General features: G+C 45.3%; 1 protein-coding gene across 6 annotated transcripts in view; it reads left to right on the top strand.

Annotated features, from left to right (window-relative positions):
• The window catches only part of CDC14B (cell division cycle 14B), a 104,249-nt gene that overhangs the window by 43,843 nt on the left and 42,308 nt on the right, over positions 1–18,098 (top strand). For all 6 annotated transcript variants that reach the window (XM_062208563.1, XM_062208558.1, XM_062208560.1 and 3 more), the window contains exons 4-5: positions 2,243–2,335; positions 17,088–17,164. In XM_062208563.1, the coding sequence (XP_062064547.1) occupies positions 2,243–2,335; positions 17,088–17,164 (170 nt within the window). The remainder of the gene's footprint in view (positions 1–2,242; positions 2,336–17,087; positions 17,165–18,098) is intronic.

The raw sequence follows: 18,098 nt of genomic DNA, 5'->3' as shown, positions 1-18,098 counted from the left end.
ATGTTTGGGACATATACATGATGTTTCGTTCCTACAGGCATAGAAGAAATGTACTATAGAGGTTTTTCAAAAATTGTGGAAAGGCAGAGAGAGAGCGCGCTCCAAGCTCTCTTGCCTTCCCACATGCCTGCAATGGCCAGGGCCCAAAGCTCCCCAGGACCAAAACTTGGCGCTGGGGACTCAGTCCAGGTCTCCAGTGTGGATGGCAGGAACCCAGCTGTTTGAATCAATTACCACTTCTTCCTAGGGTCTACAGTAAGCAGGAAATTGGAGGCAGGATTGGAACTTAGGTACTCTGATAAGGGAAACAGGCATTCTAACTGGGGTCTTAACTGTTAGTCCAAACACCTACCCCCCTGTTTTCTAGAGTTTTGATTAAATAGTTTAAATTTGAGTTATTTGATTTTCAAATACTTGGAAAGCCAAAGTGGAAATGAAGTGAACCTCTTACTGTGTGACCTGATGGCACCGAAACCTAACCAGGAACTCTTCCTGGTGTGGCCAGTGTGCCTTCTGCCTCTGCAGTGACAGGGAGCGCCCACAAACAGCCCCACCCCCATAAGTGATTGCTCTTGCCCCATCAGGGAGCTCCCATGTGGCTGTAGTAACTGTGACTTCTCCCGGTGACATTTCATACATGCATATCATGAGGGAGGTGGAGAAACAAGGGCAAAGAACATACCACTGAGAGCTACGCGTGCCCTCATGCACACGTACACAGTCACACACACACACACGCACTTTCACTGATTTGAGCTTAAGATGTGTTTGTGTACTGCTTGCTGGCAGTTCCCGATTTGTCACTGTAGGTTCCCTAGTTGAAAATACTGCATTTGGGACGATAACTTGGGGAGGAGGGCAGATACTTTAAAAAAAATAACTTACTGAATTAGAGAGTCACTCGAACTTGTCTTTAATCAAAAATTTTAATACAATTAACAATGTATGGGTCACTTGGCAGGTCCTTTCCTTGAGCATTAAGTCTTAGTTACTACACATTCATAGCAGAAGGGACTCTTCTGGGACCTCTATTTCCTATCTCTCCTTCCCCTTTTCAGTTGCTGGTGACAGCTCTTTGGTTTCAGACAGGGCAGAAAGCTAAAAATAATTGCTTCTTCCTGGGACTTTGCTTTGCTTTAATTTTGGAAGATCCCAGGCCCCACCCCACCCCCTGGAGGGCTCAGCCATCTGTACACTTTTATCCATTGGGTCAGCCAAAAATGTCCTAGCCCTTAAAGACAGAACCCAACAGGTTTTGTTTACTGGAAGACCTGGGAACTTGTGGACCAGGCGGCCTGACTGAAGCATGACTTCCTGTTGAGTTAATAGCAGCAGAATGGATGAGAGTTTGAGTGAACAGTGTCTTGTTCTTGTTCTGCTAGATGTCTGGTTGGGTTTCTGTTTTCTTAATGATCTTGGATCTCCTGCTCTGTGTAACAAGTACCGGGAAAGATGTACACATTCCTCATTGAAACAGTGACTTCCAGAAGCCTATAAAGACATGCCTGTTGAGTGGAATATAATCTGCTCCCTCACCCATTCCGGAAAATCGATTTTTACTCAATGGGAGTGAAGCACACGGCCCAGGAAGTGCTAACCAGTCGTGCATTGCTCCATTTATTTTAAAACTCCGTATTCTTCATTGATAAGAGTATAAGAGGCATACAGAAGCAAGCACAGATCGTGCGAGTACAGCTCTGTGAATCTTTGTAGACTGAGTGTCCCTGGTAAATACCTTGACCCTGACATCAGGAACAGAGCCTCAGCACCCTGGAAGAGCCCCTTGCACCTCACTTCTTGCTATTGCAGTACCCCTGCCCCGGTTACTCACTGTCGGCATCCCTAACATCATGGGTTATTTTTGCCCTGTCCTGTATACCTTTTTATTAATTTAAAGGCTTTTGGAAAAGACCTTTAAAAAAAAAGTTGAATAGTAGGAAGAGGAAAGAAAGTTTTCCCCAACCTTGATTGGCTTGTGTCTCCTTCTAGAGGTGGGCTGTGCTTCTAGAATTGTCTATTCCTTCCCCTCCTGCTCTTCAGTTATGTTTGTTTTATCCCAGGAGATGGCTTTTGTGGGAAGAAGGGAGATGGTATTTGGGGGGTGTCAGTGCTGATGTTTTCAAACATCTTGCTGATATGAATACTTAGGTGTAAGACTGGGGATTTGTCTTCATCACGAAGTAAAATTTTGGAAAACTCGCAATTAAAAAGAAGATACTAACAGCTGTTTTTTTGTGTGCAGTCCATTACAATGCTAAGGAAGAAAATTATTCATTTTACTGGCTCAGATGAGAGAAAACAAGCAAATGCTGCTTTCCTTGTTGGATGTTATATGGTAAGTGCCGAGTTCCTACGTGTCAGTGAAATGTGCACAGCTGCGATTCCTTTAGATTTGCGGCTGGAATTTTGAAGTTACTTCTTCTAAGATAATGTCTCGATTTCTTTCCATAAAGTGTATGTCTTGGGTGTTTTTTTTTTTTTTTTTTTTTTGACAGTGCACAGTGAGAGAGAGAGAGAAAGGTCTTCCTTTGCCGTTGGTTCACCCTCCAATGGCCGCCACGGCCGGCGCGCTGTGACTGGCGCATTGCGCTGATCCGATGGCAGGAGCAGGTGCTTCTCCTGGTCTCCCATGGGGTGCAGGGCCCAAGTACTTGGGCCATCCCTGGCCACAGCAGAGAGCTGGCCTGGAAGAGGGGCAACCGGGACAGAATCCGGAGCCCCGACCGGGACTAGAACCCAATGTGCCGGCACCACAAGGCGAAGGATTAGCCTGTTGAACCACGGCGCCGGCCTGTCTTGGTTTTTAAAAATGACCAGTTTAGGAAGGTTTATGTTGAGGGGGTTTGGATCTTTCCGTGTTCCAGTTTATTTTGCAATGAGCCTAAAGATGATTTTAAAAAAGATCATTTAAAAAATTATGTTATGATCCTTAAAGTTAGGAAAATGATACCCACAAAGCTGTTTTTATGAACTCCTGATCAGTGATGTGAGTTGTGAAGTTAGGTGACTGGGATCAGGACTAATACTGATTAAAAAAAAATTGAGAGTATATCACAAGAGGTATAAATGCTTTGTAACTGAGTATAGACAGTTTCTTTCTAACTAAGATCATCTCCTTCTCAGAACAAGTCCCTGGGGAACTGAGCAGGTCAGCCATAGAGGAGAACAGGCAACTCACTGAGTAGATCACAGACACAAAATAGGCAGTGTTGGCATAAGGGTTAGATTGTGGGGGTGTTGCTTCCACTCCCTGCCCCCCACCCTCACCCCAGAGTGAGGGGTGTAGCTGTTACTCTTTAGGCGAGTTCTTTCACTCCTGACCTCCAGTTCCCCACTGGCTCCTGTCATGCCTTCCCCCACTTGAAATTCTGTACTGGTAAATAGTTTGATAACGTGGCGTCTACAACCGTTAGTCCAAAAGTTGTACTTTTGGTTGATACTATTTGAAATTGCATTGTAATTTCCTTTTTGATGTTTAAGGTGTATCATTAACAGTGACCAAGGTCTTGTTTTGTTTTGGGTGGGGTTGTTTCATTTTCCTGCTTGTACTCACAGTAGTACTTGAGAGATGGGTTTCTGAGAAACTTTCAGGTGTTGTTATTGTCATCCCTGAAAGTGTGAAACCCGGGCAGTGGTTGAGGTCTGTTGAAGTCTCAGTCCTCGCTCACCCAAGCGAGGGATCGTGTGCACAGGTGTGCAGCTGCTCCACTCTCCCTCCATGGTTCTTGTGCTTGTGGCAACATGCTTAATAAGCATTTTTAAAAGGCAGAAAAGGGTCTGTGCAGTGCCAGGACCCCAGTAAAGACAGAGAGTATGGTGAGGTGGGTGTTTGGCCAGTTAGCAGGGAGAGGCACCCTGTGACAGCTTCACAGAGCAAGGCATACAGCCAGCAGTCTCATCGTACCCAGAGGATGCCTGGTGTGCGTCTTTGAGTCTTGCCTCTGCCTGCCCAGGAGAAAGGCTGGGCAGCTGGGGCAGCTCTAAGACTGGACGCCACGGAGCGGATTTCACACAGCAGACAAGCCCTGCAGGGGCTGCAGTCCCTTACCTCTGGCACGTGGTGGAGTCAGAGCCAGGTGTGGTGAAGAACCACTAAGGTGGTGGCTGTGGGGGTGGCGGGAACTCAGAGTTGTCTTAAGAACAAAAGCCAGGGCAGGCGAGGTATTTGGTGCAGGAGTTCCGATGCTGGCTGCTGGGGATGTCCCACCTCCTGTAAAAGTGCTTGGTCCTTCCACTTCTGATCCAGCTCCCAGCTACTGTACACTCTTGGAGGCAGCAGATGATGGCTCAAGTACTAGGTCCCTGCCATCCACATAGACCTGGAATGGAGTTCCAGGTTTTGGCCTGGCCCAACCCCATCTGTTGTGGACATTTGGAGAGTGAACCAGCAGGTGAAAGGTCTCTCTTTCTGGCACACCCCTTCCTACCTCCTCCCCTGCCTTTTGAGTAAATAAATAATTCTTTAAACAAAAAAGGGAAATCATTCCTTTTAAATCGTGTTGCTGTCTTTTTTTTTTTTTTAAACTGCTAGTGGAGAAACAAAAACCCTTGATAGTTTTGCTGAATGTCTCTTGGCATATTTGTTCCCAGTTTGGATTCACGTTTTGACTGACTCTGTGGTTGCATTTGGCATAGAAGTTTGTTTTTCTATAGTTAATATATTTTAGATTTAGAAAGCCTTCCAGGATCTTACACATTCAGGTCAGTCAGTGCTAACGTGATTGGTTAGGAAGGTTCCAGGTGAGCTCATGGAGTCATTGACCCTAGGTTTGTACTCCGCTCATTTCAAAGCTAGATATGATATGATTGAAGTCCAGGACCAGGACTGCGGCCTTTTAGAGCTGCACCCGTGCTAGATAAGACAGCCTAAGTATATATACGATAATGTAGTAACACATACATGGGTACCTCAAAAAGTTTGTGGGAAATTAAATTCAAAGATAAATTTATTGTCATGCACGATCGTCTGACATCCTCATGTAGACTGTCATCAGCGGTGTTTGCCATGACCGTTTGCCTTGAAAGGCCCCTCCTATGTCAAGATATAATAAAGATGCTTCAGAAAGTCAAAGGGAGGCACAGGCATCCGTGTGGCAGCTGAGACGCGACCGTGCATGGCTGCACCCCATGTGAGAGTGCCTGGTTTGAGTCCTGCCTCCTCTCCTGACACCAGCTTCCTGCCGCACGTCAAGTGGTTGGGTCCCTGGCACTCATGTGGGAGACCCGGATCAAGTTCCCTGCTCCGAGACATTTAGGGAGTGAACCAACAGACGGGAGGCCTCTCTTTCTCTTTGCCTCTCAAATAAAATAATTTTTTTAAAAGTCAAAGTGCAGCTCTGATCTGGTTGAAATCTTCTAAATACTGGGATTAAAGATTTGTACAGATGAGTACTAATCCTGTACAAAATTGGTGTGCAGGCTTGGTGACCTTTTCTGGTGTTGTTGGGAAATTTTGGAGACAGGCTTTTTAGAGATCGACGTGGCATGGTCATGTTAAGACAAAAGCAGAAAATCTGGAGGAAGAATTGTAGGGAGGAAATATTCCAAATGGATCCCCTCTGTTTATCTTTATGTGCCCTTTTAAACTCTGGGCTTCTGAAAGGGGTCTTCTTCCATCTGGCCTCGTATGCACAAAAAAGACTTACTGTGGAGTGGGGAGGTGGTGTGAGTTGATCCTTTGAGTCACAGGAATAAAGCGTTAGTACTTATATTTATTTTTTATCTTAAAAGAGATTAGGCTTCACAGATACTTAAGGTACAGATTGAGATACCGCTTGTCCTTCCTAGCCCCTTCTCTCAGATGCTGAGGCGCCCTGAGTGTGTCGCAAGCAGCGGGAAGGGCAGTTTGCCTGGTCATTGTCTTCAGCATGCTTGAAAGCATTATGCCTCATATGAACTGGCAGTAGATTTACCTGTTCTCCTATCGAAGTGGTAGAATCCTCCGTAACGAGTCAGAGCAAAGCTAAACATCTTTGGCACCACTGTGAAGATGTTGAAGAACATAAATGATGCCCTAAGTTTTGGGATTTTCTTTCTTTCTTTGTTCTCTCTTACTGTCTTCCAAGATAAGTTTGCTGTGTTCTGTGATAAGTCAGTGGCTGAAACTTAGCAGATTTTGGGATGGTGGTACTTAACCCATCATTGCAAAGCAGAGTAAAATTTTAAGTGGAAACCTAAGGGCTTTTAAAGCAAATTTTTATGTATTAAAAGCACAGTTTGAAAATGGAAGATTATAATTTTGTTCTGTCACTTCATTGTAAATAAAACATGATGTCATGTACAAAACAAATATTTGTACCCTTGAGACATTTAGATAAGTCTCTCTTAAGAAAAAAATCTTGTATTTGTAGAAGCAGGACATGTGTCCATGTATATGTATGAGTGTGCGTTGTATACACACAAACATACACTTTTTGTCAGGGACCTGTGCTTGTTTTACCCAGATGGTATTCCCATTTCCCCAGAACCTCACATGGACCACAGGGTGAAGTAGCTGTACCCTTGACCTCTCTCCGCTGCCCCCCCCCCCCCCCACCATGATTCTTTTTTGGCAACACTGGCTTTCTGAAGAGATGAGCCCTGTCGTCTTGTAGAATGTGCTACCTTTTGAATTGGGTGATGAATTTTAGCTTATTTCTTCATTCTGTATATTTCTCTGTATGGGAAGTTATATCTAAAGGCTTGTTTGTTAATAGTGTAGGTTGCATCTCATCAGAAACATAAAATACATTATCATCAAAGATGGCTAAAAACGACCACTGAACTAGGTGCAATCAGATCCCTTCAGTGTCTAGGGTTTTTCCCCCAAATTGACCTGAAGTATTCCGTGCCATCAACCTTTCATCTAGTGTTTAAACAATTGACAAGACTTACTTGAATAAGTTTTGTTAGGATTTTGGTATATTTATTTGAAAGGTAAAGTGAAAGAGAAACAGAGAGCCCAGAGGGGATGTAGCCGGGGTCCAGGGATTGGGGGGTGGGGTTGGTGTGGAGATCTTGCATCCTCTGTTTCATTCCCTCAGTGGCCACAAATGCCAGGACTTGGTCAGGCCAGAGGCAGGAACCCTGATCTCCCATGTGGGTTTCCAATGTGGATAGCGGGGGTTCAAGCACATGGGCCATCAGCTACCTTCCCAGGCACATTTGCAGGGAGCTGGATTGGAAGCAGAGTAACCAAGACTTGAACCAACATTCTTGATACTGGATGCAGGCGGCAACCTAACTGTGCCAGAATGCCAGTTATTATATTATCTTAATTATTCATCCTTCATTTATTAGCTGGCTCTCTCTTATGATATTTGAACTTTCCCTCAAACAGATGGGGCTTTTGGTCACCTTGAAGCCAAATTTCCTAATGAAGAGGCAGAATGAATAGTCGTTTCCTTTTAATTAACAGTTTTCAGGGTTAAGTGTTGTTTTAATAGCCACAAAGCAGAATTTTACAATCTGTTTTAAAATCATCGAACAGGGCCGGCGCCACGGCTCACTAGGCTGATCCTCCGCCTTGCGGCGCCGGCACACCGGGTTCTAGTCCCGGTCGGGGCACCGATCCTGTCCCGGTTGCCCCTCTTCCAGGCCAGCTCTCTGCTGTGGCCAGGGAGTGCAGTGGAGGATGGCTCAAGTCCTTGGGCCCTGCACCCCATGGGAGACCAGGAGAAGCACCTGGCTCCTGCCATCAGATCAGCGCGCTACCGCGGCGGCCATTGGAGGGTGAACCAACGGCAAAAGGAAGACCTTTCTCTCTGTCTCTCTCTCACTGTCCACTCTGCCTGTCAAAAAAAAAAAAAAAAAAAAATCATCGAACAGAGCTTCAGTAGGTTTTGGGTTCGTTTGCTAAATAAATTTCTAAAGATACAGCAATTTCCCATTGGTTTTTACCAACTTATTAGCATTTGGGAAGTTGGAACTTGATTAATTAGGTGTACTTCATGGTTGATTGCAGTTTAAAAAATGGGTACAGACAGCCTCCAAATCTGAGAGCCCTACCTCCATGGATTCAACCAACCACAGCTCAGAATTACTGAAAGCAGTTCTGTGTGTATGGGGACATGCACAGACTTTTCCTTGTCATATTCCCTAAACATTATAGAGATGATTTGAAGTATTCAAGAGGATATATGTAAATATTATGCTGTTATCTGTGTGTGTGTGTGTGTGTGTCTGTGCCAGGGGTAAAGCTGGAAGCCAGGAGGTCAATCCTGGTCTCCCTTAAGGATGACAAAACTCCAGCTACGACAGCTACCTGAGCCATCATGTGCTGCCTCCTGAGGTCTACTTCAGCAAGAAGCTGAGCAGGTGTTCCTGGTGGCACATGGTGTCTGCTGGGCTTAGTGTGGCCTCTGTGAGGGCTTCTAGGATCTAAGGACAGTCCTGAAATCAGTCCCTCTTGAGTACTGAGGTCCAGCTGTGTGTCTTTGGTAAACACAGTCATTGAGGCTTTTACTGCATTTGCATATACAAGGTCTATGGCTTGGGAAAGCAGTAGAAAATGGCTCAAGTGCTTGGGCTCCTGCACCCACGAGGGGAACCTGAAGGAAGTTCCTGGCTCCTGGCTTCAATTTGTCCTAGCTCCGGCAGTTGTGGCCATTTGGGGAGTGAACCAACGGATGGAAGACCCCTCTCTCTGCCTCTGCCTGGATCTTCATCCGGATCTCCCACATGGGTAGCAGGGGCCCAGACACTCGGGCCATCCTTGCTGCTTTTCCCAGGCCATTAGCAGGGAACCAGATCAGGAGTGGAGAGCTAGGACATGAACCAGTGTCCCTATGGGACACCAGCATCGCAAGCAGTGACTTTACCTGCTATGCCACAACATCGGCCCCAATACAAAACGTTTTAAAGAAAAGTAATGGCACACGTGTACTGTTGGTGCATAGCCTGCAAATTTGATTTCCTCCGGTGTTTAATAGATTGCTTTGGTAGAGCTGATTGTGTAACATGTAGGTTCCCCTTTCAAAATGTTATTATTTTTTATTCTCAAGCAGTTTGTATAGCCTTTAGTGTGGCTTACCTTGTAAGCATTTATGTGGAAAATTATGATGCTAATTAAATTCTAGGACACATTAACTCCGCATTCTGTGAGTAGAATACTAATTGTGTCAAATCTCAGGTTGCCTCAGCAGTTTAATAACAGTCCTGAGACCTGTTATTTAATGATGATCTTTTGACATGGCGGTCCATTGTATGACTTAGTTATTCTGGACTGGTCAGTGCTTGGCTGAGGTGGCTGCAGGGAAAAGGTTCATGGGATGAAGATGTGGAACCAGCAGGTGGAAATCCAGTTCAGCAAATGACTATCCATATGTAGCCACAGAAACCAGAAGATGGAACAGGTGGATTGGCCCACGTCTTCATAAACACCTACCCAGGGACACACCCTTCTTGGGTGTTGTGAAGGGCAGGGCCACCAGTGACTAGGCAACTGTGAACAGCAGCCAGGAGTGGAGGCGTAAGGGCAGTAAGGAACGACCTGCGGCAGAGGCAGCTGGCTGCACTTACCACCATTCTAAACAGTTTTACTGTCTCGTCACCCAAGTGCACCTGCCTGAATCTCAGCTGCTGTGATCCTGGGGGAGGGAAGTGGCCCTCTGATCATTTACGATCCTTGGTTGCAGGTTAAGTGTCCTGGCTTCAGGCCTTGTTGAGAAAGTAGTATTGATTTCTTGTCTGAAAATAAAGCCTGAGCCGTAGGCCCTCTCCCATCGATAACAAGCAATGTGGTCTTGGGGAGGAGCTGTGAATGCCACACTGTGGAAAGATGTAGTCTGCCAATTTTATGTAACTCGGAGTATTTCTAAGTAGTTGTGGGGTTCCTCCTGCCCAGTGTTAAGAGATTATAGGTTTTAAAAACCCAAGATTTTTTGTTGTTGTTGTTGTCTTAAAAATGGCCCTGCTGGCTTGTGCTATGGCGTAGTAGTAGACTAAGCCTACACCTGTTGCGCCGGCATCCCATATGAACACCGGTTCTAGTCCCAGCTGCTCCTCTTCTGATCCATTTCTCTGCTATGGCCTGGGAAAGCAGTAGAAGATGGCCCAAGTGCTTGGGCCCTGCACCCATGTGGGAGACCTGGAGGAAGCTCCTGGCTCCTGGCTTCGGCCTGGCACAGGCCATTTGGAGAGTGAACCAGTGGTTGGAAGACCTTTCTCTCTGTCTCTCCCTCTCTGTCTGTGACACTACCTCTCAAAAAAATAAAATAAAAATCTTTTAGAAAAAAAAAATATTTAAAAAAATGTCCCTGCTACACAAACAATATATCTTACGTGCAATCATGTCCAGGGACAATTCACTCATTTTTATTAGCTGAACTAATTTGAAAAGTTAAAACTATTGAACTGAAAGGCTGTGTACTTTTTTTAAAGTGATTTAGGGGCCAGGCGTTTAGCCTAGTAGTAAAGATATTCATAGCCGAATTCCTAGGTTGCATATCTGGCTCCCTGCTGACCCCAGCTTTCTCCTACTAGTGCAGACCTTGGGAGGCAAGGGTGATGAATCAAGCGATTGCATTCTTGCCATCCATAATGGGGACCTTGATGTAGTCCCCATGTGTGGTGGGCATTCAGGGAGCGAAACAGTAGATTGTAGTGTGCTCGTGTATACTCTCTCTCAAATGCAAAAAAGTTTTAAGTGATGCAGAATTTTTTCTGTGCTGTGGAGGAGCTGTGAAGATTTACTTATTTTACCACATTATATTATGTATTACACACATCCTATCCTTTGCTTCCCTTTTGTGTCCAGCAAGTGAACATATATGCTTATTTCTAACTTGCACTGATTTCTTTGGGAACATTCTCTGTTAAATTGTAGAGAATTATTTTTTAGTGATCAATGAATTTCTTGGCAGAGCAAAGGCTGTCATCTGGTTGACATGTGAAAATACTTGCAAGAACTTGTAAGTGCTGGAAATAGTGTGACATTTCCCCACAAAGAATATTTATTTGGAGGGGTCAGAGTTTTGGCACAGCAGATTGAAACCCCGGCCTGCAGTGCCAGCATCCCATACGGATGCCGTTTAGAGTCCTGGCTGCTCCACTTCAATCCAGCTTCCTGCTGATGCGCCTGGGAAAGCAGTGGAGGATAGCCCAAGTGCTTGGGCCCCTGTACGCATGTGGGAGACCTGGGAGAAGCTCCTGGCTCCTAGCTTCAGCCTGGTCCAGCCCTGGTCATTGCAGCCATTTGGGGAGTGAACTAGCAGATGGAAGACCCCTCTCTCTTTCTCTGCCTCTCTCTCTGTAACTCTGCCTTTCAAGTAAATGAAATAAATCTTTAAAAAAAAAATTTGGAAAAAGTTAATGGTTCCTCAGGCTGCCACATTTGTTGGGATTTCAGTGTCCTTTGTTCTTTCCTCTTGGGCGTGATGACTTATGTAATGTTTTTTGTTTTTAAACGGCACTAGAGACTCTTGGAGTACGTTGATAAAGTTTCCAAATGTCGTGTGTAAGCATAGAAATAAGAAACACATGTCTAATGAGGTTTTTATTATCTGAGGCCTGGCTTGTCAGAATTGAACCGATCCGTGATCCAGTTGGGGCCCTTCTGCTACTGAGCACCTCCCAGGTTTTGAAGCAGGGACATCCTCATGGGCTGGGCATGCAGGCGCTGGTCTTGGAAATGGGGTGGGTGGTGCAAAGTCCTGGGAATGGGTTGGATGTTGTTGAGCAAGAGAAGATTCTTGCACTGTGGTTTTTGAAAGCACTGCTGACTTCCCATGTATTTGCCACCGTGGTATTTATTCTGCCTGTTGTTCTGGGATTGCTGTTAGCTCCGAGAGAACTTCTCTTTGTTTTTCCTTTTATTTTCCTTCTTTTCGAGATTAATTATTTATTTGAAACTATATATATATATATATATATATATATAGAGAGAGAGAGAGAGAGAGAGAGAGATTTTCCATTCATTGGTTCATTCCCCAGATGCCCACAGTAGCCAGGGCTGAGCCAGGCTGAAGCCAGGAACCAGGAGCCAGGAGCTTCATCCAGGACTCCCATGTAGGTACAGGGCTCAAACCCTTGGGTCATCTTCTGCCGCTTTTCCCAGGCCATTAGCAGGGAGCTGATAGGAAGTGGAGCAGCTGGGACATGAACCGGCCCCTGTGTGGGATGCCAGAGTCCCACAGTGCTAGCCCCCAGAGTGTTCTTGTTCTGCTTCCTGAGCCTCACCTCTGCTCAGCCGCTCCCAACAAACTGCAGCGATGCTTTCCTTACTCCTTGTGAGGTGTGATACTGTGTTCTTGTGGCTTAGGACCCAGAAGTAGCTGCCCCTGAGTGAGTCTCCTTCTGGATCTGCCTGGGCGGCCTGTTTCTGTGCCCAGCCAGTTAGTGGGATTGATAGGAGACCTCCGTTCTCAGCACACAACAGCTTCGTGAGCATGCTCCCCCCATGACAGCTTGCTGTCATCCAAGAGGGATCCAAGAGGCAACAAGGCAGAAGCCGCCAGGTCTCCTGTGAGCTGGCCTCGGGAGTCGCACTGTGTCCTTGCTGCACTGTCCTAGTGTTTGTACAGCAGCGCCCTGTTCATTGTGGGACAGAGAACACACCAGGGGGTGAGAGTCTCCAGGGCTGGAAATACCAGGAGGTATTTTGGGGCTGTCTTGGAAGCTGGCTGTCACAGCTGTTCATCATCTCTCTTTGTTATTTGTCATTTTCCTGTTTTTAGATATCCCTGTGGAATTAGAGTGGCCATTATATGCACATAACTTGGCCATAGGTCTAAGAAGCACCTGGAGTCCAAATTGCCAGAACAGTTTGATCATAAATTTCATTTTGATTTATTTATTAGAATGTACTCATCTGAGAATTTCTGTTAATACAGGAGTCATTTATGAGATTCTTAAATAAATTCAGAGTAATTTCATTTGGGAAAGTTTTGAATTAGAGTGGAGTAGCTGTTAAAGCAAAAATTACAGATCTCTGCAAATATTTCCTTGACAACATATATATAGTAGATATATTCTAAATCTGTACAGTTTCCTTGGTTTACCTCATTGAGCACAAGTAATTGTGCCTCACAACATTCTATTTTTTTCTCCCACTGGATTTAACTATTCTGCTATTTAGAAGTTCATCGCTAGGAATTTTTCCCCCGTAGGAAAAAATGTTCCATTCTTCTTGTGCTCTTTGAATTGAGCTTGTGTTCCAAGACTGACCAGCAGTAATTTAATGCATTGCAGACTATTTTTGTTTTTGAAAGTTAGAAGGAAATACCACTGCAGTTTTAGTAATTAAAGGAACCAAAGAATCATAGTCTTACGTAGAAAGAATTAACTTAAATTGGTGCATAAGGAAAACTTACATAATTTGACAGAAGGTTTACAAATTTAGGAAAATTCTCAGAGACCTCTAGGTTTCATTTTATGAGTTTGTTTTAAGTATACACACATACTGCATACACGTGTACCTCCATATATACAAATGAGTCAAACCCTGTTCTCAAACCCTGTTCTCACCCTCATTGGCCTCAAACTATTTTTTTTAAATTTGGTTTTGATTTAAAGGTTTTTGTTTTTGTTGGAAGGGATTTGTTGGGTAGTCCTAAAATGGAATGGAGAAAAGAAAAAAATTAACGGATGGTTTGGGTTAATTCTTAGAAGAGACAGAAGACACATCGGAGAGTTAGAAGGGAACGAGAAAATACGCTGGATTTAAAATAATTTTAAATTTTCATGAAGTAATTGTTGCACTTTTTTTCCAAGGAAAGAGTAGTAAAATAGAAAATTGATGATCAGTTGACGCTTGGGAGACCTAAATGTAGAGTGAGTAATGTATGAACAAGCACGTTTCACAAATACAATCTGTTGAGTGAGACTACAGATGATATTGTTAGTTAGTTCGTGATAAATTATAGTTGCACACAAGTCAGTAATGTGTCTTAAAGTTTGTATGATATTTGATAAGATTTAACAAAGCATTTCTTTTTCTTGGAGGTGATCTGAGGGTTCATACACTGCTGCAAATACATATTTAAAGATTCTATATAGTTAACAGTTGTATATTTTTCTTTTTGAGGATCACAGAACGAGTGAGTGAGCCAGTGAATCTACTGATTCACTCCCCAAATGCCCGTGATGTGGTGTGGCCCTCAGTGGGGACCAGAGCTGGGAGCCAGGAACGTAATCCAGGTTGACCATGTAGGCAGCAGCTCCTGCCTGAGCCATCACTGCTGTCTCCCAGGGTCTGCATTAGCAGGAAGTTGAGTCAGGTGTGAAACTGGGTTTGAAGGGCCGGCGCCCTGGCGCACTAGGCTAATCCTCCGCTTGCGGCGCCGGCATCCCATATGGGTACTGGTTCTAGTCCCAGTTGCTCCTCTTCCAGTCCAGCTCTCTGCTGTGGCTCAGGAGGGCAGTGGAGGATGGCCCAAGTGTTTGGGCCCTACACCCGCATGGGAGACCAAGAGGAAGCACCTGGCTCCTGGCTTCGGATCAGCGCAGCACCAGCTGTAGCGGCCATTTGGGGAGTGAACCAGCAGAAGAAAGACCTTTCTCTCTTTCTCTCTCACTGTCTATAATTCTGCCTGTCAAATAAATAAATAAAAATCTAAAACAAACAAACTGGGTTTGAGATTCAGGTAATCTGATGGGATGTAGGTGTCTAAACCACTGGGCCCAGTACCCACTCGTCCATTCTTTTTTTTTTTTTGACAGGCAGAGTTAGAGAGAGAGAGAAAAATCCTCCTTTCGTTCGTTCACTCCCCAAATGGCCACCATGGCCTGTGCTGCACCGATCTGAAGCCAGGAGCCAGGTGCTTCCTCCTGGTCTCCCATGCAGGTGCAGGGCCGAAGCACTTGGGCCATCCTCCACTGCCTTCTCGGGCCACAGCAGAGAGCTGGATTGGAGGAGGAGCAACCAGGACAGAATCCAGCACCCAAACGGACTAGAACCCAGGGTGCCAGCGCCGCAGGCGGAGGATTAGCCTAGTGAGCCGTGGCACCAGCCTCGTCCATTCTTTTTAAAGTAAGATGAAATCACATCAGCTAGGCCCTGGGAAGAGTTTCCATTCATGAGTCTTAAAGTGGAAACTTGGTTAAGTGCCTTCTGGAAACCCTTAATGACTGATTGATTTTAGGATACGTCTTTTCTCTTAAGTTCCTTTTTTTTTTTTTTGACAGGCAGAGTGGACAGTGAGAGAGAGACAGAAAGAAAGGTCTTCCTTTTTGCCGTTGGTTCACCCTCCAATGGCCGCCGCGGTAGGTGCGCTGCGGCCGGCGCACCGCGCTGATCCGATGGCAGGAGCCAGGTGCTTCTCCTGGTCTCCCATGGGGTGCAGGGCCCAAGGACTTGGGCCATCCTCCACTGCACTCCCTGGCCACAGCAGAGTTCTCTTAAGTTCCAAAGATCCTTTCTGGGTCTTTGATTTTGGAAAAATAATGTATCTAAATGCAATAATTTCTAAAAATGTTGTCATTTTTATATGAAGATGACAAGCCTTTTAAATTTGTCTTTAAAAAATTAATTATTTGAAAGGCAGAGAAACAGAGGCAGAGGAAGACAGAGACAGACAGCCCTTCCACCTGCAGATTCATCCCCAGGTGCCCACACGACAGAGGCTGGGCCAGGCTGAAGCTAAGACGTGGGAACCCAGTCCAGATTGCCCACGTGGGTGGCAAGAACCCAACTATTTGAGCCTTCAGTTGCTGTCTTCTAGGCTATTACATCAGCAAGAAGTTGGAACTGGGTGTGAAGCTGGGAATGGAACCCAGACACTCCAGAATGGAATATAGGTGTCCCAAGAGGGAGGGTGACTTTTTTTTTTTAAAGACTTGTTTTATTTACTTAAAAGAGTTACAGGGAAGGAAGGAAGAAGAGAGAGAGAGAGATCAGTTCACTGGTTCATTCCCTAAATGGCCGTAACAGCCAGGGCTGGACCAAGCTGAAGCTGGGAGATTCTTCTGGGTCTTCATGTGGGTGCACTTGGGCCATCCTCCTCTGCTGTCCCAGGCATGGTGGCAGGGAACTGGGTCACAAGTGGAACAGCCAGGACTCAAACCGGCCCCCATATGGGATGCCAGCACTGTAGGCACCTTAACCCACTGTGCCACAGTGCTAGCTCCAGCGGATGACTTATTTAGGTACTGGTAAGAGTCTCGAATTCCAAGTTTCTAGCTAGAATAGATTATGTATGGAGGAGGGGGAGGACAGAACACTAGAAATGAAAAGGCAGTGGAGCAACATTGATATCTCCAAACTGTTGAGAGAAACAAACCGCAGACCAAAAATGTCCTATTCATGGTCCAAAAATAATGTATCAGCAAAACAAGGAAATTTTGGAAATGCAAGGAATACCAGCCGTGCATCTTAAATACCAAAGAACTTACAGGTTGAGTGTTCCTGATTCAGAGATCTGATATCCAAAATGCGCTAAGGTCTCAGCTTCCCGAGCGCAGACAGGACAGGACAGGGGGAAAATTCCACACCTGATCGCACGGACAGGTGGGAGTCACAACGCAGGAATGGGAGGAATACTGTGTGTGTAAGGAAGCATAAATGAGCTTCGAGGTTAGACTTGGGTCCTAGCCCTAAACACGTCATTGTGTCTGTGCAATTATTCCAGAATCCAGTAGCTGAAACATGTCTGCTCCCAAGTATTTCTGATAAAGATATTCAACCTGTATTTGGAAATATTCAAGCAAGTGAAAATGAAGCATATCACAGTTCTAAAGCAGAAATAATAAATGAGGGTAGGACACAAATGCAGTTTTACAGGAACCGTGTGCAGTGTTCTGATTATGTCTATATGGGTGGAGCCCATCAAAATCTCTCCTGCTTTTTTGTGTTTCTACTTCACCACGGTCCCAGACCATGCCCGGCACTTTGCTGTCAGCTCAGGAGGATCCCTGTGGGAGGGAGACGAGGATGAGCTGCCTCTAACATCGGACGTGCAGACTGCCTTCAGAGTGCTGTGTTTCTCACAGGTGGATCTGTAATATCCTGGGGCAGGGCTCCGAAGGCAGGTACCAGAAGCCAAGCAGAGAGGGGATTTATTGCATGACCCGGCAGCCTCAGAGGCTCCACTGATGGGCTGGAAATTGCGCAACCTCTGCCTCGCTGTACCTTCACTTACAAGTAAATTGCTTTTTCTTCTCTTCGAAAACAGGTTATATATTTGGGGAGAACTCCGGAAGAAGCATACAGAATATTAATCTTTGGAGATACGTCGTATATCCCTTTCAGGTAAATAGAGAAGTGATGTGGTAGGTTGATCTCAGATCCTCACCAGAAGCGTTTCGGCGGTTGTTGTGGGGTGAGGTAGTGGGAGTTGTTTTAAGGTATGTGTGACTAATGCTATAGAGCTAATCTTGATTTCTCAGCAGCGGCTTTATCTTATCTTGTCTTGAAGGGTGAGCAGCATCCCTGGCCTCTGCCCACTGGTGCAAGTTGTCAAAACCCAGAATATTTCCTAAAAAATACCCAGTGTACCTGGAAGTGGTGCTGGGGTGGAGGGAGCAGAATCTGCCCTGGTTGAGAGCCACTGATTGAAAACTAAGCTTTGTATTCATCTGAGAATCCTGGAGTTACAGGACTCGCACCACCACCCAGGAGTTAGTTTTTGTCCAGTAACCCAGAGTTGCCTTCTGGGGCAAAAACCCTTTCTTCCAGGGAGACAACCAGCAGAGGTGATAGTGAGGTGGCTATAGTGCAGACCAATGCCAGAAAAACCCGTCCAGCAGCTGTGCAGGGAGGTGGTGGGTGCTAACGCCTTTACGCACACAGATGCCACCCCCGTCTCACTCTCAAGCGTGGGCTTGTGTTGGAGTTGTTTCGAAAGAAAATATTTTCCCTTGTCAATCAGGCTTAGCCCTAAAAATTCCTCTGCTTGTTTATGAAAATACTTAGCTGTATAGTCTACATACTTTATGGTAATTAGTGGGTAGCAGATGGGTGAAATAACTTTACTTGTTGCATTATTTTATTTTATTGATATTTGCAAACACTGCATTGTTCATCACTCACAAATTAGTTAATGTTGAGTATCCCTTACTCAAAATGCTGAGGACCAGAAGTGTTTTGTTTTGTTTTCAGATTTGAGAGTATCTGCATAGACTGTATCAGCTGAACATTGCTCAATTCAAGGCCTGATTAGGGACACTACACCCATAGTTGTTCT

Source organism: Lepus europaeus, chromosome 12, assembly GCF_033115175.1.
Source record: "Lepus europaeus isolate LE1 chromosome 12, mLepTim1.pri, whole genome shotgun sequence".
Classification (NCBI taxonomy): Eukaryota; Metazoa; Chordata; class Mammalia; order Lagomorpha; family Leporidae; genus Lepus; species Lepus europaeus.
This window is presented reverse-complemented; position numbering and strand designations above follow the sequence as displayed.